Below are 21,834 nucleotides of genomic sequence, written 5' to 3'. Positions count from 1 at the left end.
TATTCCAAAGGACGGGGCAAGGTCCGCTGTTTGTCATCTCGTTTTGAGCGCTTGAATCCGTTTAGCCTTTTTCTGAGCTGAAAAGTGCGGGCTTTACAAACTGCAGTCGCCTGAGGACAGCAAAATGGTTGAATGCGCTTAAGTTTATTACCTTGTTACTTTTACAGAAGGAACTTAATTTCTTTTTGAATAGATGATCTCCAAATGTAAACTTCACTTGTTGAAACTCAGAAAACTAAAAGGCAGCCCACTATATTAAAAAAAAAAGAGAACCAAATTAATTTCTCCTGTACAAATGTGGTGTTGAAACGTTAGAAGCAGTGTTCCTAATTTTAATACAGATTTCTTCCATTTTCAACAGTTTTACGCACATCGATAATATTTTAACGAAAATTACCCAACTACATTTTGAATTTCAACTCACCTCACTGGTTTTGTAGGCAGCGGCCCTGTGGTGAATAGCTCGGCGAGCAGCGTGCACCCGCTAGCTATCGATACGAGGCAGGCATCTTACCGATAAGTATTGACGTCTTTGGTCCATCCCTAAGGCCGATGGACTGCAGTTTTTCGTTTATTTTGGCACACAAAAATGGCTAGCACTGTCCGTAAATCCCTGTAGAACCGCACTCCAGTCGCAATTCAGTGTCCAAATGTCCTTGCAGGCCGGATCGAGTGGATCGGAAGGTGCTGGCGCTAACGGTGCCGGCAGCGGCGGCGGCGGCGGCGCTGGAAACTCCGAGGAGGCGCGTCGCATTTGGGTCGGGAATCTGGACTCGCGCATCACCGAGTAAGTTGTGGCTGGCATAACGCAGCGCGATTCCAAGGTGCTAATAGTTCCCTTTGCATTGCCCCCTATCGGTTCCAACTCCTCAAACTGATGCAAAAATGCGGCGCCATCGAGAAGTTCGACATGCTGTTCCACAAGGGCGGTCCCATGGTGGGCCAATCCAGGGGCTACGCCTTCGTCACCTTCGCGCAGGTGGGTGCGGTGCACCATTGGTGCTGACGGTGCAGCGGCTGCGTTGTAGTGGCCCGTGCTTCCAGGTTCTCCATCCAGCCCGGTTTTGTGCTGGGTTTTGTCTGCAGTTCAACACCATAACTCCCGGCTACACTCGCCAAGAAGCCACCTAGGCTACTCCTTTATCTGTCAGCCACACAGCAAGGGCTACTAGATTTGCAGAGCAGCACGTAAAAGCAGAAGAGCGCCCATCCGCACTCATGAAGTGCATAACAACTAGCAATTATGTGCTATAGATTTTTAATGTGCCATGGTCTTGGGCAATTAGCTCAACATCTTTGACAAGTTGTTTATTAACGAAATGTTAAATGATTTCTTCGAGGGAGAAGACTGCAGTGCGGAAAGTGAACCAATTTAAAGCACGGGCGCACAATATTTGGCTGTGCTGCAGCGTCTTGACTGATATTTGTTGCCACTCACTAACCCCAATTCGTTACAGAACGATGGAGCCACCAATGCGCTGCTGAAGCTGGACGGAACCAGCGTGGGAAACCGCTCGATAGCCGTGCGTTTGGCCAAGAACATTAAATATGTAAGCAAAACCGCGGCCTTCGAGTCGCCAAGCGTTAGTTGGTCCCCTAACCTAAAACCAATTCTGTGCACGATAGGACGACCTGCAGAAGCCCAAGCCGCGCCTGGAGATACCAGCCTTGGGAACAGGCAAACGCGAGGAGAAGATCAGCAAAACGGAGGCCATTCGCGCCATCGAGGCCAAGCTGAAAGTGCTGGAGCGGCAGACTGACGACAATCTCGAACTGAACAACGCGGGCAGGGGCGAGGCCAACGTGCCTTTCATCCAGCGCTACCAGTACAACAAGGACCGGGACGGATCGCAGCGCTACGGCAAAACCTCGGCTCCATATCATCGACAGCAGCGTCCCAAGCGACGCTAGGCTCTCAGGACACTCGCCTTTGCCACCGTCTCACCCAGTAGTCTGTAAAAATCATTAGTACTTAGGGCGCTACCTCAGCAGACGAGCCTTGCAGCTGTAATTTACAATTAATTTATTAAAAAAGGAACAATCAGAACGGACGTCTACTTGGGTGCGAACTTGATCTTGCCGCGCATGTGGTCGGGCAGCGGCACGGTTCCGGGACAGGACACCTGGCCGGGGATCTCGCAGATGCAGTGCCTGCCGCATCCGTAGCCAAAGTTGGCCGGGTTGTCCTTGCTCTCCTTCAAGCGCTCCTCCGCGTCCAGTTGCTCCCTGAAATATGAAAAAGGATATGTAAGCGATGCTGAATAGCCATTAGAATAAGTGGAGCCTTAAATACTGCGCTAGCTTCTTTCCAGCTCGCTATTCACACTTAAGATGAAATTCCTAGAATGAGTATGTACTGATAGAGATACTTTAAGAGTATGTACTGGTCATTCTAGGCAATATTCTTTGGAACTCTGTAAGTATCTTTGCGTTGCAACGCAGTGAACTTTATGATGGCTAAGCTTGCGAGGAAAGTAGGGATAGACTGTGGCTGCTCACCGGGTCTTGCCCACCACCTTGACCAGGTGCTCGATGATGTCGTCCCGATTCCGGCCATCCACGTCTATGAGCATATCGCGCCCATCCTCGAAATAGCAACGCACAAACGGCGAGGGCGTCATGTTCTTCATGGTGAGCACCTGCACCTCGGGGTTCTTGAACTGGATTTGCGGTATGTTCCAAAACACAAAGTCCCTGTGCGTGCGGCATTTATTAGCAGTTTGTTAGTTAGGTTGCCAGTCAAATGTATGCCATAACTCACCGAGCTCCCGCGTGATGATCTCCATATGTGTTGTAGTTGACGCTGAAGATGCGCACCTTGTCCTTGAGCACCAGCTTGCCGGCATTCAGGTACTTGAGGGTGCGGCGGATGGGCTCGCGGCCCTTCATGAACGGCATTCTGCAGTTTTAATTCAAATTCGCTGGGTAAAACAAAAGAAATCTATAAAAAGCGGCTGCTTGTGTAATGCGAACAGCTGATCGGTTGGCTAGTGGCGCACCACGGCGCAAGGTTCTATCGAACTATCGATAGAACCGCGGCGTCGATAGCGGCTACCAAATGTCTCCACTCCAACATAACTTGAAAACACGCGATTTGTGTAATTACAAATTTGTTTGTTGAGTGTGGTTTGCTTGTACTGCCAATGGTGATGCATGGGTGACATGTAATGAGATGAAATGTGCAGTGCTTGTATTTCGCTGCAGTGGAGTACGCCTATCGAATTTCGATATTCGATGTTCGATAGACCCATCGAGCCGAACCGGCTGCCTAATTTGTTTACCTATTAAACTTAAACTTGAATATGGAAATAACGCTAGCGCTGATAAAGCCGCACGTGCTGCGCAATACCTATGCGATGCAGCAGATCCGAGCCCTGATCTCCCAGCACTTCACCATTCTCGACCAGAAGGAGGTTTGCATTACGAAAGAACTATCTGAGCGATTCTACGCGGAGCACAAGGGGAAATTCTTCTACCACCGGCTAACCAGTTTCATGAACAGGTTGGTTGTGCTCCGGCAGCATTAAGATGGCATAACAAGCTGGTTATCCCTTTCAGCGGACCCTGCTACGCGCTGATTCTCCAGTCGGAAGCCTGCATCCAGAAGTGGCGTGGTCTGCTGGGTCCCACCAAGGTGTTCCGTGCGGTCTACAGCGATCCCGACTGCATCCGAGCCTTGTACGGGCTGTCCGACACCCGTAATGCCTGCCATGGATCCGACAGCGAGGCATCCGCGCTCCGCGAGATCAGCATCCTGTTTCCGGAGTTCGACGCGGCTGCTGGAAGCCGCCAGGCGAAGAGGGAGACGTAGTCCTGGATTACTGCATCCTTAGATTAGTTAGAATGGGTACTACCGAGGCGGTTGATGTTTCTTATATTTATTGCTTTGCATTTCTAGATTAGCACGTAGACTAGCACTTATGTTGCATGCGCCGTTTTAAAAGCAATTCAAATTATATAATAGTTTCTGTGACTAGCGTACTAGTATATTTATATATTTGCTTGTAGCAACAGGGCAACAAATAAAAAAGTATTTTAAAACTACACTTTCTTGCTGAATAATTATAAGAACTAGAAGACTAAGCCAAATTTACCGGCATTTTTCAAGTTTAATGATTACTCAAAGTACTGATGACCATAGATCATAGTATAGAAACCAAGTATTTGCAACTAGTGAGTTGCGGGAACGCAACTTCAGAGAGGCGTGTGTTTCAAAAACTTTATTTCGTCAATTTCCGGTTTACATAATACAATTCTTTGTTTATTAGGTGGTAGGTACATGTATAGATAGAGATTTTCGATCTGCTCTGGTTTCCGTTTAGCTCATTGTAAATAGTTGGTAATAAAATTATAAAATTTATAAACTTAACAAATTATATAAATATATATTTATGTGTGGGTAAGTTCTGTAGGTTGCCTATAAATAGGTAAAGATATAAATGTTTTGTATATCGATTCAGACAATTGAGAAGCATAGCGAGAAATTCAAAAGCGGGAAATATATCATTAAAAAAGATCTAAATTCTTGTATTTTGTTTGCGAGCGAGACGGCATCTGCATCTGCTGTCTTTTTCTAACTCGTGTGCGACGAGTTCTTCACGAATAACAGAAAACTAATTTAAAACAAAACAAAAAAAAATGGCATTTTAATAATAAGTAAAGTATAACCGTCTCTCTAACTCTAGTTCTAGTTTTGGTTGCAACGATTTGTCAAAGCAGACACAAGTCGCAAAAAAATTGATTTAACAAGTATCCATAGTAGTATTTACGTTTGCTTTTCCTTCGTTCATTTTTCAATGGCTTTTTCTATTTTTTTGTTTGGATTTTCTCAGTGTTTGTTTTATTTACCTTACTTTGGTATCAATTACAAATCTTTAATGCCTATTTGCAGTCCTACGAATTTCACACGCGATCCCCGACCGCCAGGTGGCGCTCTAGTCGCACAAAGTTAGAAACATTCAGTTGGGATGTTTGTATTTAGCATTAAGCATTTTCTTGCGTTACCATGTGGTTTTGCCTTATTATCATAACTATGATCATCGTCCATCGCACACATGTATATAAATATTGCTATTTCGGCCGATCTTTAGGTCGGCCAACTCGTATATAATGTGGGTAAATAGCGCCAGCGGAAAATCCAAATGGAACAAACAAGGATAACCCGAAGCTCTGCGGCGATTGTTGACTTTGGTGGGCACTGTACGGATTGGTGGTGTCATCGATTCCTGGCGGCACTGCACTCAAACCTCAAGATCCAATCATGCCACATAGTATACTCGTACAAGTATGTATGTATTACTTATGGGGCCTGCACTTCGAACCGCTTGGCAATAATATCTTCGACTATTTAGGTGTGTGTGTGTGTGTTTTTTAGTTGTTTCTGTCATTTGTCTTGATCTTTAATTAATAGAACACAAAAATATATGTATATATAGATTTGCTTTGTTTGTATAAACGTACGTACGTATCAACTATGCAACTTGGCCTATACGCGCTACATAAAGATACACATTCATGTATCCACACTAAATATCTGTATATTCACATATAATCTTTGAATATAACCAGCTTATAGCATAAAAAGACTATTTCAAATAGTTTTTTCCTCTAGCACTACTTTGTCAACGACAACGTCAGTATATCAATAATAGGTTGCTCCTAACACTCAACCCCTTTTGCATCCTGTCCATGCTGCACTCCTAATATATCCTCGTTTGTATAGTAATTAAGTGAATGTATTTGCTTCTCGCTGTCCGAGCTGGTTGGCCTCCCTTTGAAATCTTGAGCACGTTCCGGGCTCCTAGCTCCTTCACTCGAACATGGCCATCGATGAGGTGGGCACCACCTCCAGCAGCAGCTGGAAGAACAGCGTCACCTTGTCTGCAGGGGAGGAATTCAGCGTTAATAATCGAGGTTTATAGAGGGCAGTTGGGGAAACTTTGGGTCACTTACTCATGAACCTCGGCGTCATTCCGAGCTTGACGAACGGCACATAGAAGATCAGGCCCGCGAATATGAAGAGCAGGGCATAGAGATACTCAACGCGCGGGGTCTCGAAAATTGGTGCCGCCACGAGATACACGGAGATGACCAAGACCACAACGGGAATGATGATCGGCACCTTGTAGGGCCGAGGATAGTTGGGTTTGGTGTAGCGCATCACGATCAGGGCCAGCATCGCTCCGCCGTAGAATATCCAGGCGGTGAAGCTGAAGAAATCAATCAGCGAATCAATTGTGCCATGGAGCACCATTGCCGAGGCAATCAGCGACTGGAGACGGGGATAAGTACGCACAGAGAAAGATACAGAGAAAGAGGGGAGTTTAGAACGAGGATCGGATCGATACGTGGATACGTGGGCATTCGCAGGCGTTGTCAAATAAAAATGAGGCGGTACTATCGGATTACAAAACGGATTAGAGGTAGTTATACATAGGCGGGAATACTATGGGGTGAATATGGGTTTGCTGAAGCAATCTGGGGTAAGTTATGTAAGTGTGGGGGCTACTTTGAGATACTTACGTGGAATATCAGCCCCGGAGCCGGCGTAAGACGACGCACATGGACATAGGAGAGGATATCCAGCAGGTGGCCCTCTCGACTGGCCGCAAAGCACAGGCTGCAATGGGAGCAGGACAAATGGTAGATTAAAAAGCTGGCCGAGATTCCCCTAAGCAATAGTTGTGCATCCGTATAAGAGATGTATGAGGGCTTACAGCTCCCACTCCCTGACATTTCAGTAGTGATCCTTACCGCCCAGCTGCGAAGAGCGTTCCATTGGCGCTGCCAAAGGTGCTGATGGTGACGCTCAGCGGCATCAGCCAGGCGAGGGCGCCCAGGATGCGGTTGCCAAAGGTGACGGCCACCGCCTCCGACTCGATCATCTCCTGCGGCGACATGGCCGCCAGGTAGGAGATGTTGATCAGCGCATAGCAGAGCGTGACCAGCGGTATGCCGATGATGATCGAGCGCGGCAGATTCTTGCTGGGATTCTTGATCTCCTCGGTTACGTAGTTCAGGTTGTTCCAGCCATCGTAGGCCCACAGTCCCGTGTAGAAGGCCGTGGCGATGGCGCCCACATTGGGCATCGGGCCATTAAATGCATTCGACAGGTGCTGCGTGTTGCCCTGCATCAGTTTCCAGGCTCCGCCGCAGATCACGACCACCACGGCCACCAGTTTGGCGGCGGTGAACACGTTCTGCACGGCCATTCCCAGGTTGACGCTGTAGCAGTTCACGAACAGGATCATCACTGTACAGTGGAGGGCAACTCATTAGTAGAATTCATAAGCATACAAGAGGTTTGTTGGTAATGGGGATCAATACCAGAGCGAAGGCGTTACCAATTCAAGTGACTAGCCTGGCAGGCTTGGTACCAATCCCATTACGCGACTATAATCCTTACCAATTGCCACCAGGGCGACCATCTTGACCACGCCCCTGGGCGGATCGCATTCCGTCACAAAGGCCTCAACGGCGTACTGTGCAAATGATAAGCATATTATAGCCATTTGAGATGGCTTCAACACCAAAGTCGATACCCATGAGAACAGAAACGCCGGCGCCGGTCCATAGGCATCCATGAAGTAGGCCCATTCCGCCCCCGACGACGTGTTCATCGTGCCCAGTTCAGCGTATGCCAGAGCGCCTGGAAGTGGGCAAAACAAGGGATTAGTTACATAGACATAGGAGTAATATGCATAGGTAATATAAAAATGAAAACTTTGGGACTGAGCTTTATATTCTGACCACAGTCAGTTAGAAGTAGCAGTTATAAACCTAGATCCGTGTGTCTTCTTTTGATGCAGTTGGCTGGCCACCCTTTCTCCCAGTGTATGCTGCACAAGATGGCAAGGTGCGACATTCCGCGAGAGTTTGGCTCCTCGCCAGTCAAGTGCAACAAGTTGTGGCGAGAGTGCAGGGTCGAGTCTTGGGACTTGGCCACTTGGCCACTTGGCGTCGTTAAGTGGGTCAGGCGCACGTGGCGCACATGCCAGGGGATGATGCTAGCGACTTACCCAGCAGAGAGAGCACACCACAGGCAAGCCAGATTATAAAGCTAACTCCAACGGAACCAGTGCGAACCAGTAAACCGGAGGGTGACACAAAAATTCCAGACCCTGTCGGTTGACAAAGAGAAAGAGAGCATATTAGATATAGGTTTGGATATAGATTTGGATATATGTAGCTGGTATGTACAAGCCAAGCGTTTCCACAGCTGCAGCGCGGAAGAACAGCTGATTAAGGGCCCACATTGTTTCCCACTTGCCCCGCCAATTCGATTTCCCGCATGCTAATGAGCACGAGTGGGAGTATATACCATTTGAGTGGGTGTTACGGACGTCATCAGTGGGCGGACAAAAGTTCCGCGAAAGCTCCGACCACGCGGAGAGTGAGCAATACCGGCAAATAGTGGGTTTTCCTGCGGAGAAACTCAGACAACTCGTGGAGTTGGGTGGGTTGGGTTATGCGAGCCAGAGGCGTGCAACAATTTCGGTAACGTGCCACAAGCTGGCGCCATTGCCTAAGGTCAAAGTGCAGCAGCGACACTAGACGCCTTTCGTGCCATAAATATGTATTTCAATACAGCCCCGTTTCTGCGCCAGACACAGCTGCGTCCACATTCGTAGTGACAACTGGGCAGAAAGGACAATTGCCAACTCAACAAATTCGTATAAAATGTTTAGCATGTTTGGTGTTGAATACACTCCTTAAATACAATTTGCGTTGGCTTTCTTTTTTGTTTATAGTTTTATCACGATTACCGCGATTGGCCACCGCTGTGCGGCCTTTCGCCCCCTGAAAATATGCCTGGAAATCGGCATCCGTCAGATGGCACTTTCGTTCTCACGCCGCTTGCATGCCATGATATACTATGTATCTGTACGACAGACAATACATATAAGGTGGGCCCAAAGCTGTGTATAAGTAGCATGTGCCGTGCATATAGCTAAATCCATGCGTACGTATTTTTGGCCATGCGCGCCTCCTCCAATCAGCGCCAAAAAAAAAGCAAGGAAAATGCCGAATGAAAATTGTGCCTCAATATTTTTCAGCGCGCCCAACGAACGGAGCAGCAAATTGGACACAGTCCGTGGAAAACTGCGTGTCTGTGTGTTTTGGGGGACACTTTGGATTTTTGGATTTTCCTCTTCTGGCACTTCCATGTTTTGTGCTTTTTTTTGGCAATTGGTTGGGGCGAAGCGTCTGCGAACGGCTTGTACACTCACCTATCATAGTTCCAACAATTAAAGCCACCCCACTGAAGAGGCCCAGCCTGAAATGACAAATAAACGAGTGATATACTGTAAGCTCGATGAAAATCAAATGAATTTAAGCACTTTGCTGGGGAAAGACATGATTTCATCAGTCAAATCCGCATGCTCGAGTCAAAAGTCGATAAATATTGACAGATAGATGTTAAAAATAGATCCTTGTACTTGTTAGTTCGGTGTACGTTAAGTAAATCACTTCGTTGACAGCAAGGTGTTAGAAATAAATCAAGTGAACAGCGCGTTTTTAGCCAAGTAAATAGAAGCTGTTTACGTCTGCACTGAAAACATTTGCTTTTACTACAAGGCTAAAAGCGGCTCGTTGTCTTGTGCTCTTTGTACTTCTGAAGGAGTAGAAATGTAATCAGTTTACTAACACTACAAACTGAGTTGCAATGAAAACGTTTGATCATTATCTTGATCATTAAAGTAATCCGCAGGGAAGTTTGTTGCTTTTTTTAAATTAGTATTATCTTGTCATCTATTTATAGTCTTTTTGACAAGCTATGAAATAAATTAGCAGCTATATTTGACCACAGCGACTTGAAAATGCTCAGTCAGAATGAATGAATTATTTAGAAATCGAATTTTCGGTTAAAACCATCGAAATCGAGTACGGGATTCTGGTCCGGTTGCAGGAGGCGATCGTTACCTTCTCTCGAGGTGAACAACGTGGTTCTGCGTTGAGCCATTCCTCTCCAGCGGCTTCCGCATCCTCCCGGTCCCTGATGAGTCGGTCTCTGGCGCCTCGGGCCCTTCTGTCCCAAGAGTCCCATTGGCGCACATGGTCCCGTTGCTCGTTGCTTTTGTTGGCACATTATGTCCTGCAGGATCGCCATCGTGACCATCATCACCATCACCGCGGGGCATCGATAAAAAAAAGAGAGAGCAGAACACATGGATTAGCAAGAATCGTGAGTTAGGAGCACTGGAAAAAAAAGAGTCGCATAGACATTTGGTATTTGATATTCCGATGCCAGACAGGCACGTTTTTCTTTTCCGTGTAGACAGAGTTTATGAATGGACTGGCGACACACACACACATGCACCCGCACACACACACACACCTCTGTTATTATCTGTTGAATTATTTTTGCATGCGTTCTTTTGCAAGCAAAATAGTTGTGATATTTTATCGCGCATGGCATGGACGGATAACAAGTGGCTAAAATTATTTCGCCGCGAATTTCAGCTCTCAGCGAATACAAATATATGAAAAAATATATATATAGTTATGTATATATATAAATGTTTTAAAAGAAGTGCGGACCAAAAAGTGTAGCGCAGTGGGCGGCGAATCGCAGGCAACTGTTCGCATCCCAAATGGCGGCGGCGTCAAATAGTCCGCCCGGCGAAAGCTTTTTGCCGAGCGGTACGCGAGCGGTACTCGGCCGCTGCTCGGCGCCACACGAGCGGCTGGCGAGCGGCAGACGAGCGGCTAGCGAACAGCAGCCGAGCGCCGGAAAAACAGGCTACGAAAAGCGTGAAAATCGCCCGGCGTTGGCAGCATAACCACTTTCTCCCAACGAGATTGGGTTCGAGTTCGAGATGAGTTCGACTGGAGTGGGCTGGTCCCTCTTATATGACACTCATCGAGGATAATAATAGTATTCGAAGGATGCCCTGATGCTGATGGGGTTAAATATCAGATTAGGGGATAATATTCGAGATTGGGAGTTTTGAAAATCACACTCAAAGAATAGAGAGCTGCAGGCAAACCTCCTTATCACGTACGTCGATTGATGTAATAAGTAATACAAAATATACGAAAATAGTATTTCAGCAGAGCTCTTAAATGTTCATCGCCATTCCACTCCAAAAAAACCCAAGTGATTTTCAAAAAAAGTCCTGCCACAGTGATGAGCAAGTATTAAAAGATACCTTATTTTTTACGTATTGGTTAACATTTCTAAACCAGTGTTAGTAAGCATGAAAGGCTGGCTCTTATCGATGCAGTTAAGAGTTAAATTCAAGGGAAATGGCTTTTATGAAGCGGCGGTACATTTCTGTGGCGTTGTTTGCGACTTTTCAGCATTCTCGCTTTGTTTTCCACTGACTACGTGACACACTGCGTATGTATGCGCAAAAGTCCTCCTCCTTCCAACTGATTTATGCAATTCGCGCCGCCGTCGGTTGTATGGTTCTATATTTTGATTATAGAATTGTCAAGGTGAAGGCGTCGTCTCTGCTCAGATACTATCGCTCGGTCCGCCCAGCTATTAATAGCTTTGCATAAAAATTTCAAATTGAATTAGTCGGCTAATTCTGCAGCGACGTCAGAAGAAGATTCTCGCCGCCGATCAGAATCTGCAGTGTAGTAGCAGCACCTCTCTATGGTCGTCTCCATTCATCGGCTGCTCCTCTCAATTAATTGTGGGTTGCGCATTTCATTTGCCTCAATTGGCCGCTTATTAATGGTCATGTGCTCTACTCCGTTGGCCACACTTTCAAATACATACGCACATATATATGGCCTGTATCTCACTCCCATTGGAAGTCGGGCATCAACGTCACTGGTTCCTTAACTCTCGCCCACGAGGCGTCCAAATTTCATCAGCCCAGCGGCCGCGTGTACATTCATAGACTCCAAGTTGCCCCTCTATTTTTCGGCTCGATTCTGCCACTGGATGTGCCCCCAAAAATCGTATATGTACCAAGATAGTGGGCTGAGCAAATAGATATCTATCTGCACGAGCATAAATATAATACGTATCCAGAGATTTGGATACACACGCCATAGCGCTTACGTATGCAGTCGCACAACTGGTCCAAAAAATTAGCATCGACTTAAATTCAATTATTGGTTCGTTTTACCACAGATCGAGTTTCTAGTGTATGAAAACTCCGCAACAGTGCGTATGCGTAATATACATTACGTATTACCAACGTTGCCAGTAAATAACAATTTAAGTGGGCGAAGATCCCAAATTTTGACCGAATTATATTTTAGACACCTACGTTTTAGAAATCATTTACTTTTTCCTTGAAATTTCATTACGCCCTATCTACTTTATACTGTACAAAGCTGAGAATGGTATTTTTAATTGAAATCAGCGCTATTCTTTTGACTTCATTTGTAGGTATAAAAATAAATAATACACGTCTATACACAGTCTTTGTATATGTAGCCACATAAACATAAATAAACGATTCCTACGTTAAGCTCTGTGTCGCTTTTCAGCCTCTGCAGCTTCTTCTTGCTCCGCATTTTTTTTCTCAATGTATTTTCTGTCATAAAAGTCACGCGGCTTGTGGGCATTTTCGTCTTTTTTCCTTTTTCTTCTGTTTTTGTCAATCGCCCGGCAAAGGGGGCGTGGCAGGCACAGAATGGGTGAATCGGATACATTACTTAACGATTTTTGCAACTCATAAGGTGAATATTGCACATTTGCAAAGGGAGGGAAATCGTTCATTAAGTCGATCACTTAAGTTTATTCATGCATATGAAAGTTATTCTGTGAAACATTAGGTTCTTGGCTGTATTATATTCACATTACATGTTTGAAGGGTCGTAAGTTACAAGTAACAGCCCTTGGAAGACTTACAGGCCCACAGTCTTGCAAAGATTTTTTAATTTAGCTAATTATGTTCTCGTTGAGTTTTCATCAAGTGGCGAATACAGCCACTTGGTATCAGAATCTAATAGGCAATTAAAACGGAACACGAGCCAGACTGAAAATACCCCTTTCAGAGGTCCAGAGGCAATTAAGTGAGTTCCTTGCACAGTTTTATTGAATGTGATTCTCGACGCACCACATCGATTCACTGCCTTTTTTTTTTATATTTTCGTTTATTATAAAGCGACGAATCCGTACATGCAGTACTAGTGATACAGTACTGTCTGCAATAGGATTCCTGCGGCTATCATTCTGAATTCGAAAATAGCTAGCTCAGTTTGTCCAAATGAACGCGAATTCTTGAGCATTTTACGGAAATTTTCATAACGAATAGGAATGCATTAGTAACAACTCCTTGGCCCTACACGCAATACAAATCTGAAGGGCGCTTATGGAGCGACCACTGTACTTCGATTAGGGCGAACCGAACCTACGACCAGCGATGCACGTAGGCTGCGGATATTTGCGATATTTCTTGGTATTTTTAGTGGCCGTGCAGGTCGAACATTGTTTGGGCAGTCGGCTGATTTTCGTTCGCTAATTATTTAGACACTCTAACGCAAAAAACAAACTGCAAAGATATTAGAGTAGATAACACCAGCGGCTGACGTGCTAGGGAAACGTCTAGCTCACAAAAATAATAACACATCATTATCGCCCAGCAATTATACCACTGATTACTAATAAATCAATTTAATTTTCGTAACGTCAGTTCGAATAATAAATCACTGCATGTCATAAGATGAAATGCTTTTATGGAGCTCATGACTTTTAATTTACTCATTTGAATTAACATTCATTTAATGGCCATACGTGGTTTTATCAGAACTGAAATATAATGATACTATAATGACCATATAATGATACTGCGAGAAATTTTGACAAGCTCATAGTTCTACGAATTCTGCCAAAAAAATTCCCCAAATAGCCAAATGCATACATTAAAATGGAAAACCAAGCGACAATGCTTTGGAATTTATTCTATCTATAGACTAGTTAACGTAAATATTATGATATTTCCTCAGACTTTTGTTTGCTATCAACAATAACGCAGTGATTAGGTGCTAAGTCTGTAGCTGAGATCGCTAACGGCAAACCAGTCACAGCTAAATGAAATTCTCGCAGTGTAGCGAAGCCAACTCCAGAGGAAAGGAAGGAAGCCGCTTTGCCAACGTCAGCGGCACCAAATGAGTAATAATCACGCGCTGGTCAGCCAAATTTCTGGGTCGAAGAAAAGCTGCTCTACGTGCAAATGAATATTTCAAATATGCAAAGCTCGGCGGTTGAAGTTCTTGCATCTGAATTGGCCGGCGGCCAAATAAAAACGATTTTCCTCTGCCGCCGACATCGTTGGTAAATATTTTCAGTTAATTTTGTTGCGGGTGTCGCGTCAGAAATTCTTGAAATCAAAATGATCGGGCGGGGGAACAAGGACATCTCTCCTCTGCTGCTCCTGGTCCAAAGTTCATATGACTTCAGCCAGTGGGCTACAGGAAAATCTAAGCAAGTTGTGATCCATTGGAAAAATGATATTTATTTAGTGCTTTAAAAATTACACTTTGTTCAAAGTTGAATAGCACTTAAGTTCTATTGCCAACTCATTTATGATCGTTTCATTGGCGGCATTGTCTTTCCCGAGCTGACATCTCAATGAAGATAGAATTCATTCGAATGCCGCACTTGTGGAAATCCAATTTAAATTATTTGTTTACTTATTTGCGTTAGCACTGTTAATTAAACGAGGCATGAAAAGTTCCAGCTGCTTGTGTCGCAAATTCGTTTGTGCTAATTAGAGCACAATATATGGATTGATTGATCGAATGTCCGCGCCTCACCTTTGACACTAGCTATTGACCAACCAACTGGTTTCCCCGTTTCCATTCCGATCCCTCCATACTCAACGAATCAATCAAGGAACTTGGTTACAAGTGTTTGCTTAACCCTCGACTGACACGCGAGCCGCAAATGCTCCCGAAATAAACCACTCTCCATTCGCTTAATTGATTTATTCTGTATCGTTAGACGTGTCCCGTGTCCCGAGTCCCGAGTCCCGACAAAAGTGTCAATGGCCCACTCCCAGTCCCAAGTCCATGTGCAAAATTCACAATTCTGTTGGCCTCTTCCCATGAGCAGAGCGTCAGGTTACACGTCGCCACAATTCGCGAACAGGAGTGGTATTACGTTATCATTTCACTTTCGCCTTGTGCACTTTTTCATTCATTCCTGGCACCTTTAGTGGTTTTATCGCGGGCCATGAAAGTTTTGCTGATAAGTCAGGTGTGAACCAGTTGAAATCTGAATTGAAACTTAATCTGCGACTAATTTGTATTGCTACTGAGACCAATTGCAAACCTGTTATAAGCCGATTTCGAGTGGTTCGTGTGGTTAATTTATAATACCAAATAATGTGGTGATGATTTGATACTATTGCTATATAGGTTTATGGGTTTTTAATTCACTTTATACAGCAGCTTGATCAATGGCACTTCGCCATACTTTCCCCTGTTCGCGATATCCGCCCGCGCATGAACATCCGAATCCGCTTATGAAATGCTATTATTTCAATATGTGTTGCGCTCCATTTGCGTCAGCTATGCCCACCTCTACCATCTCCTGTTCAGCACCCATACTCCCCTGCTCCATATTGTTTTATTGGATGCTGTCGAAATGCTGTTTGCCCCATTCTTAATTGAAATGTATCGTTTGTCGTTTAACGTTGGTCACCCCGCCCCCGTCCCCGTCCCCCGTCCCATCGTCGCCTCTTTAGATTTTTGTTAATTGAGCTTCTAAAAGGCAGGAGCTGGAGCAGGGGGGTGGCGAAGGGGTTGTCTGGGCGGAAGACGACAAAGTCAATGTCAAGGCGAGTCGTGCACTTAACGGCAAGTGGGTGGCAGTGGGTGGCAGTAGGGCGTGTCGCCATTTTGCAACGCCCGCAACTCGCGCACCGTAAAAAACACAGAGGAAAATTCATACAACCTGACATCCGTGTTTCCGTTTTGCATCATAAAATACAGAGGCAGGTGTTGCATACTTTCTGGCGTCTTGTTAGGGAGTCAAGAAAAATACAGGAGGAACTGAACGATTCCTAGTATCTTTAAAATTTATGAATAATAAAAAAAAAAAAATTTAAAAAAAAAAGAGAAGCTATATATTCTGTATCCCATTGAAATGAAATTTTGGAATGCAGTTGGGTAATAGGAAAATAAAGATCTTAAGGAATATTTTTTGATACTATTATAGCAGCTTTTTAGATTTTCTTTAGGATTTTTTTTGCTACTATTATAGCAGCTCTGTAGGTTTTCTCTTAGTGCACACTGTTTTAAAGCCCACTTGTCACAGTTATTACTGTTGGCCCCTCTGCCATTATTAGCCACAATAATTGTGGCACACACATACAGGAAAATCATTCGCGCGTCAATTCGTGACGCCAACAACACCTTGACAATGTCACCAACCAAGGTCAGTGAAAATGGAAAGCCCTGCAATGAAAAGCACAAAGACAGGATGTTATCTGGGTTCAGTGGCCAGAATTGGAAAACCCCATGATGAAATAAAGATTTTAGAGTTCAGAAGCTTTTGGCCTTCGTAGTGCGGACACAAACCCAAGAGGCCTTCGCTGCATAAGAAAGAATCGAAGCGCAAGAATCGGATTGTGATCTTCATCAAGTATAGGTAGATTTTGAAAAGAATTAGAAGGAACCAGATAGTTTTCCTATTTCGCTATGCAGCTGTGCACTTGCATCCCCAAGGCGACAGATGATCTTCTGAAAAGCGGCTTAGCTGACTTCGCCCATTTTTGCATATACTTTCTGCGGACAACCAGTTTGCACTGCTCGTCGTCTCTTCTGTTGGCATATCAATTTAACCCAATTGATTTTCAATTGACTCGTGACGCGCCGAGCGTTATGGTGACCGCTCCGCCAACGTCGACGACGATGACGCCAATGATCGGTCACACACATAATAATCAGAAAGCTATAAATTCATTTCGGCGGCACGTGAGGCGGCGATTCTAGTCGATCTTGTTCAGAACGGGCAGCTGGGAATGCAAGACAAAAATGTCGGTGCTCAAATGCGATTGCCAAATAGACATACACTGAGAAAAGAAACGAGTTCCCCTTGAACCCTTGAAAGGCCTATTTCCATCAATGCAGAACAGTAGGTAAAACCGGTGGGAAAAACTGGGTGAAAAGCGGGTGAAGCTGCCAAAAATCCATAGCTGCACGATATGAGTGTGAAAATTGATTGGAGCACGCTTCTAAAAATACCAGCAAACAGGTGCAATGGAAAACACGGTCCTGCTTCCGCTTCTTTTGATTCCGAGCCGGTTATCTCTTATGCATGGTGGGCACATCGGCACATGTCCATGAGAATTGAAAATCAGAAATAGCCGCGGCAGCTGGGCAAAGCCGCATACATTTCCCCCTTCTCATGCAAGCTTAATGCTTCTGGTGAAATACAGAAATTGGCTTCCCAAGCTGTTGCCAGGGGCGTTGGGCCAAAAACGGAGAGGGGGCACAGCACCAGACAGATGGAAACGGGGAGGAGCAAGCTGGAGCTCATCGAGGCATTGAACTCGTTTCTCCTCGGGCGCCATTCAATTATTTGTAAGCTGAGGCAAGGACACGCACACAGTTGCAAGTACGAGGGGCAGCCACACACACATACAAGTATACACATCACGAACTTTTTGTTTGCGAGCGGGCTATGAATTTTAGAGGCTCGTCCTTTTTCTGCGTCCTCCGCACTTGTGCCCGCTTCCACGGCATACCCTTCAGGCAAGCGGGTCCTTTAGCTGCTGTCCATGTGTGAGAAATATACAAAAATTGAGTGGATTCAATCCTGCGCAATATCCAAAAATTGCCCACATACGATTCCGCTTTCATGGCACAATAATTGCTCTTAATAGAAGTGAAAGCATGCCCCTTGTTTTTCTACCAACTGATAGAAGTGCTATTAGGTCTAGAATTTTAGAGGCACCAGTTTCGGTGTCTACTGCTTATCCTTGAAATAGAAGGGAGCCTAACTTCTGCCGGGTTTCTCAGCAAGTATATGAAATTTTAATGGGCGCCCGCTGACGTCGACTGCCGCTGCCAGCGAAAGCGGTCCACGTGCCTGTGTCCCCGTCTATCTGTTTGCATTTGTATTGGTGGGACACGCCCCTCGCCTGGCAGGGCGGTGGGCCACCTGTTTTTATGGGAGCCCCGCACTTACGCAATGGAAGCCGGCTCGCAGTGACGTTGCCAGCTGCTCCTACGCCTATACATATGTACAGCCATGGATATAAATATATGCATATAGAACATAGTATATATGTATATGAGTGTATATATAAGGAGCGCTTTTATGGGTATGTGTGTGGCTCGACTCTGGGCCAAAAATAGCAAAGTCGGGAAATGGGAAATGGGAAACGGGAAACCGGTATTCTGCAGGAAAGCTCGGCTCTCGCGGCGCCGGCGCTCTGGACGATGTCCTTGCCAGGACATCTCGCTGCCGTCGCTGATAGCAATTCGCAGGCGGCGTTATCGCCGCAAAAACTTTCACTGCCACCACGCGTTCTGTGCTTCCTGAGCGCCGCTTCAGCGACGTGAAAGTTTCCCGGCAGCTGGGGAATTCTGCCCCGAAAACACGTAGCGCACTTTTCGGGTGCCAGCAAAGGGCCTGGCCCACAGGACCAGCCAACTGCCGCCCCCTCGAATGACAAAGCCAAGGACAGTGCGTGAACACAATGGCCAAGTTCTTAGCCCTGTTCGCACCCCCAACGTTCTCATCTGCAGATGAAGTTAGCCAACTACGACGTTGCAAAACAAAAGTTGGTCAACTTGATTTGACCAAACGGAATTCACATGGCAATAGAATATTCTATGCGGGCATACATTTTCGAGAAATGAAAACGAATGCAATGAACCTGAACAAATTCCACGCACACAGTGGTATCAGATGGCCACTACGGAAAAATAGATGTAGAAATTTGAAATTAATTCAATTAACTTAGTATTTTAAACTTACATTACAAGCCGTATTACTTTACAGGTTTTCCTTCTAGCAATAATTGTCAAGTCAGCGACATGACGCGTATGCTTACATTTACGTCGTGTAAAAGCACTCATTAGATATTTTCCTATTAATGGCTATAAAGCGGGCTGCGGAGGCTGGCAGAGTGGGCGGGGCTGAGGAGGTGGGGAACTGCCCCCACACTCAGCAGATTGCACAAGCAAAGCGAAAAGCGAACTTAAATTCCCGGACCGCAGAGCAAACCGAGGGAGGCACTTCTCCCACTCTCCAAGTGTGATTAATGACCGCAGTTCTAAATTATTAGCTAAATGCATCCGATCATCAGTCGCAAGCTATTTTCGCCTGTGGACAATGAGCGAGCCAGTGCCGCAATTGCTAGTGCCTATAGTAGATGCGAATTTAAATGTGCTCAAGATTCTCTGCAGCATTCTAACGTGCATAGGAACGCTTGGATGTGCAAGTAATTCTGAGCTTCCGAGTATAGGACTCTTCTCGAACTGAGCTGTATTTCAAAGCTTAATTTGAAAAACAAATCTTGATGGTGGTATAGCGCTTAACTAAGCTGGTTCAATAAAAGTATCATCTAAAATCCGTAGCTTATCTAAAATCAAAAGGACTCACACTCATATAATACGACTTGGTTGCCTATATCTTAATTTCTGCACACTTTTTTCCAGTGCACAGCATTGCGTGGCCAAATTGTGTCAAGTGCAAAATGCAGTCACGCCAACCAACAAACCGCCCACTTGCCACATGCCACCACACCACCCACCCAGTAAGCCCACCCACGCACTGAAGAATACCACCCCTTTTGGCGTTGCCTTGACTTTGTCCTTGACTCGCTCGGCTGGAACTTTTGGGTTTTGTGGGCTTCCGGCTGCCAAAGAATCTCGGTTGAGCCGAGCACTGAAAAAGCCGGCTTTGGAACTATAATTAGACCGCTTCCAGCAAAAGTAACGCCATGGCTGCGCCCGAAAGCAGGCAACACCTGGCGCTTTGCAAGGCCATCGAGTGCCAATTGGGAATCTATCTGTGTATCTGTATCTGGAATCATGATTGTGCCCACCATTGCCAAGGGGCTGGGGTACAGTCGACACCCACTGATAAGCAACCCTCGGCAGCTTTTAACGATTGCGTAACTGACAATGGCAAGCGAGGGGAATGGTGACCGCGTTTAGCCATCGTAAAAACTGCTTATAGGACAATAACGTAAACAACCTCAAACGAAAGTGAAATGGGACGCAGGTCGTATAGACAGTAATTGCCAATACCTAGCTAGGTTCCTTTAATATGTAAATACATTTGCACTTGCCAAAAGATTCCGCCTATGTAAGTTATTTGCATCAATAAGTTTTAAGGGAGTGCAGGAATTTCGCGATCAGCCTTATATAATATCATAAATTGATCGAATTCTAGTATTTGTATGATTTGTCTACTTAGATTAGCATATATGTACCTTCAAATTAGATTTCTATTGCATGTGGATTTTGTACCCCAACACAGCTATTTTCATCCAAAAATAACAAGTGTCTATTTGATGTCTGCAGTACCAATCTTTATATATGTACATATATTTTGACTATCTTATCGAATACTGTTTATGGATTAATTGCACCCAAAAAATCAATGAGTATACTCCCAATCGTATGTTAAGTTCCCACATATGTCAATCATTTAGCAAGTTTAGGTTTAAGTGCACGAATATTTAATTTTTTGGGAATTTTGCCGAATGTTCCCCTAAATGTTCTCAATTTCATTGGAGGCAACCTCTTTTAACTATGTGCATCTGCATACAAAACAAAATAAGTAATAACCAAATGCCAATCAATAAAGCCGCATTTTTAAGTTTTCTTTCATTTTATCAAAACAACTGTCCGTCTTGGGGATAAAAGTCTTTGCGGAGTGTCCACTGGTCTTTGATAAGTTCTTCAAAGGGAATTATTCGTACTTTTTGAGATTTTCGCAAGGGAAATGGAGGCCTGGATTTTTGGGGGCTTATGTGCGACAATTCCGATGCTTATGCTGCATTTATTTTGAACTTGGCTTTCGGTTTGGGCTGATTAGAACAGCTGTTCTGCTGCAAACGTGCACATACAAGCACACATACACACGCCCTCACACGCATGCACACACATACAGGGATAACCGTTAGCCGGTCAGCAATTTACCGTTATTCTTTTATTCTTGCACATGCGCATGCGCGTCACACAAAAATTCACACGAAAAAAAAGTTGGTAGAAAAGCGGAGCAGAAACGCGAAAAAGCACGCACACCTGCCATCACATGCTGCAACTCGAGCAATTGTTTGCCCGCTCACTTAGCGCCGCAGAAAGCCACGAGATGTATTGGAAATGGACATAATGCGGGTAATCACCACTAATTTGCAAAAACAATTAAACAAAAAGTGAAAAAAAAGCAATATGCCTAACGGAACTTGCGAACGATATCTCGATAACTCACCATTGGCGTGAATATGATTTGTGTTGTTTGGTTGGACATGCTGATACATGACTTGCTACAGTGCGCCAATGTCGTCACTTTCATGTCACTTTAAACACTGCGAGAGAATGAAAGCGTCGCCCTGCGGCTCTGCGTATTTATAAGGCGCCGGGCACTATCGTCATCGCCATCGGACTGGGCATCGGTATTGGTATCGGTATCGGAATCTCTGGGCGTCGCTCTTCTCTCCTCTCTCCTCTCACCACTCACCACTCTCCGCGGCGAACTAATTTAAAATAATGCCAATACGTCTATATTCCAATTTTGAATAATTATAAGCTGGGGAAACCACATTGGAACTGCTCGTGGAAAAATTTGCTATTACTAATAACACTCTTTAGCCATGTTTATTGACAAATGGTTGCTTATAGATAGCTTGCAACTTCAAGGGTGTTTTAAAGGTGAATAATATGTATAATAAATTGGTGTGT

General features: G+C 45.0%; 4 protein-coding genes across 8 annotated transcripts; 2 read left to right on the top strand and 2 right to left on the bottom strand.

Moving 5' to 3' along the window:
- Positions 1-486: 486 nt before the first annotated feature.
- LOC6550593 (probable RNA-binding protein 18) lies at positions 487-2,049 on the top strand. 2 transcript variants are annotated; one of them, XM_015155193.2, is made up of 5 exons: positions 487-601; positions 663-787; positions 905-979; positions 1,458-1,550; positions 1,627-2,049. In XM_015155193.2, the coding sequence occupies exons 3-5, from the start codon at positions 911-913 to the stop codon at positions 1,909-1,911; spliced, it is 447 nt and encodes a 148-aa protein (XP_015010679.1). In that variant the 5' UTR covers positions 487-601; positions 663-787; positions 905-910; the 3' UTR covers positions 1,912-2,049. The 2 variants fall into 2 exon arrangements, with proteins under 2 accessions (XP_015010679.1, XP_001978170.3); XM_001978134.3 differs by having other exon boundaries at positions 488-601; positions 859-979.
- On the bottom strand, positions 1,973-3,028 carry LOC6550592 (probable 28S ribosomal protein S25, mitochondrial). Its single transcript, XM_001978133.3, has 3 exons — positions 2,762-3,028; positions 2,500-2,694; positions 1,973-2,226 (listed from the first exon to the last, which is right to left on the bottom strand). The coding sequence occupies exons 1-3, from the start codon at positions 2,896-2,898 to the stop codon at positions 2,055-2,057; spliced, it is 504 nt and encodes a 167-aa protein (XP_001978169.1). The 5' UTR covers positions 2,899-3,028; the 3' UTR covers positions 1,973-2,054.
- LOC6550629 (nucleoside diphosphate kinase 6) lies at positions 3,028-4,046 on the top strand. The gene is made up of 2 exons (XM_001978132.3): positions 3,028-3,502; positions 3,559-4,046. Exons 1-2 carry the CDS (start codon positions 3,303-3,305, stop codon positions 3,809-3,811), a joined length of 453 nt encoding a protein of 150 aa, XP_001978168.1. The 5' UTR covers positions 3,028-3,302; the 3' UTR covers positions 3,812-4,046.
- Positions 4,047-4,205: 159 nt separating this feature from the next.
- LOC6550628 (b(0,+)-type amino acid transporter 1) lies at positions 4,206-21,724 on the bottom strand. 4 transcript variants are annotated; one of them, XM_015155816.2, is made up of 10 exons: positions 10,340-10,603; positions 9,925-10,096; positions 9,231-9,277; positions 8,019-8,120; positions 7,542-7,648; positions 7,406-7,481; positions 6,754-7,252; positions 6,523-6,619; positions 5,953-6,271; positions 4,206-5,880 (listed from the first exon to the last, which is right to left on the bottom strand). In XM_015155816.2, the coding sequence occupies exons 1-10, from the start codon at positions 10,413-10,415 to the stop codon at positions 5,810-5,812; spliced, it is 1,566 nt and encodes a 521-aa protein (XP_015011302.1). In that variant the 5' UTR covers positions 10,416-10,603; the 3' UTR covers positions 4,206-5,809. The 4 variants fall into 4 exon arrangements, with proteins under 4 accessions (XP_015011302.1, XP_001978167.1, XP_015011303.1 ...); XM_001978131.3 differs by lacking the exon at positions 10,340-10,603 and adding an exon at positions 21,365-21,723 and having other exon boundaries at positions 7,406-7,648; XM_015155817.2 differs by having other exon boundaries at positions 7,406-7,648.
- Positions 21,725-21,834: the final 110 nt, after the last annotated feature.

Source organism: Drosophila erecta, unplaced genomic scaffold, assembly GCF_003286155.1.
Source record: "Drosophila erecta strain 14021-0224.00,06,07 unplaced genomic scaffold, DereRS2 tig00000126-arrow-pilon, whole genome shotgun sequence".
In the NCBI taxonomy this organism is placed as follows: domain Eukaryota; kingdom Metazoa; phylum Arthropoda; class Insecta; order Diptera; family Drosophilidae; genus Drosophila; species Drosophila erecta.
This window is presented reverse-complemented; position numbering and strand designations above follow the sequence as displayed.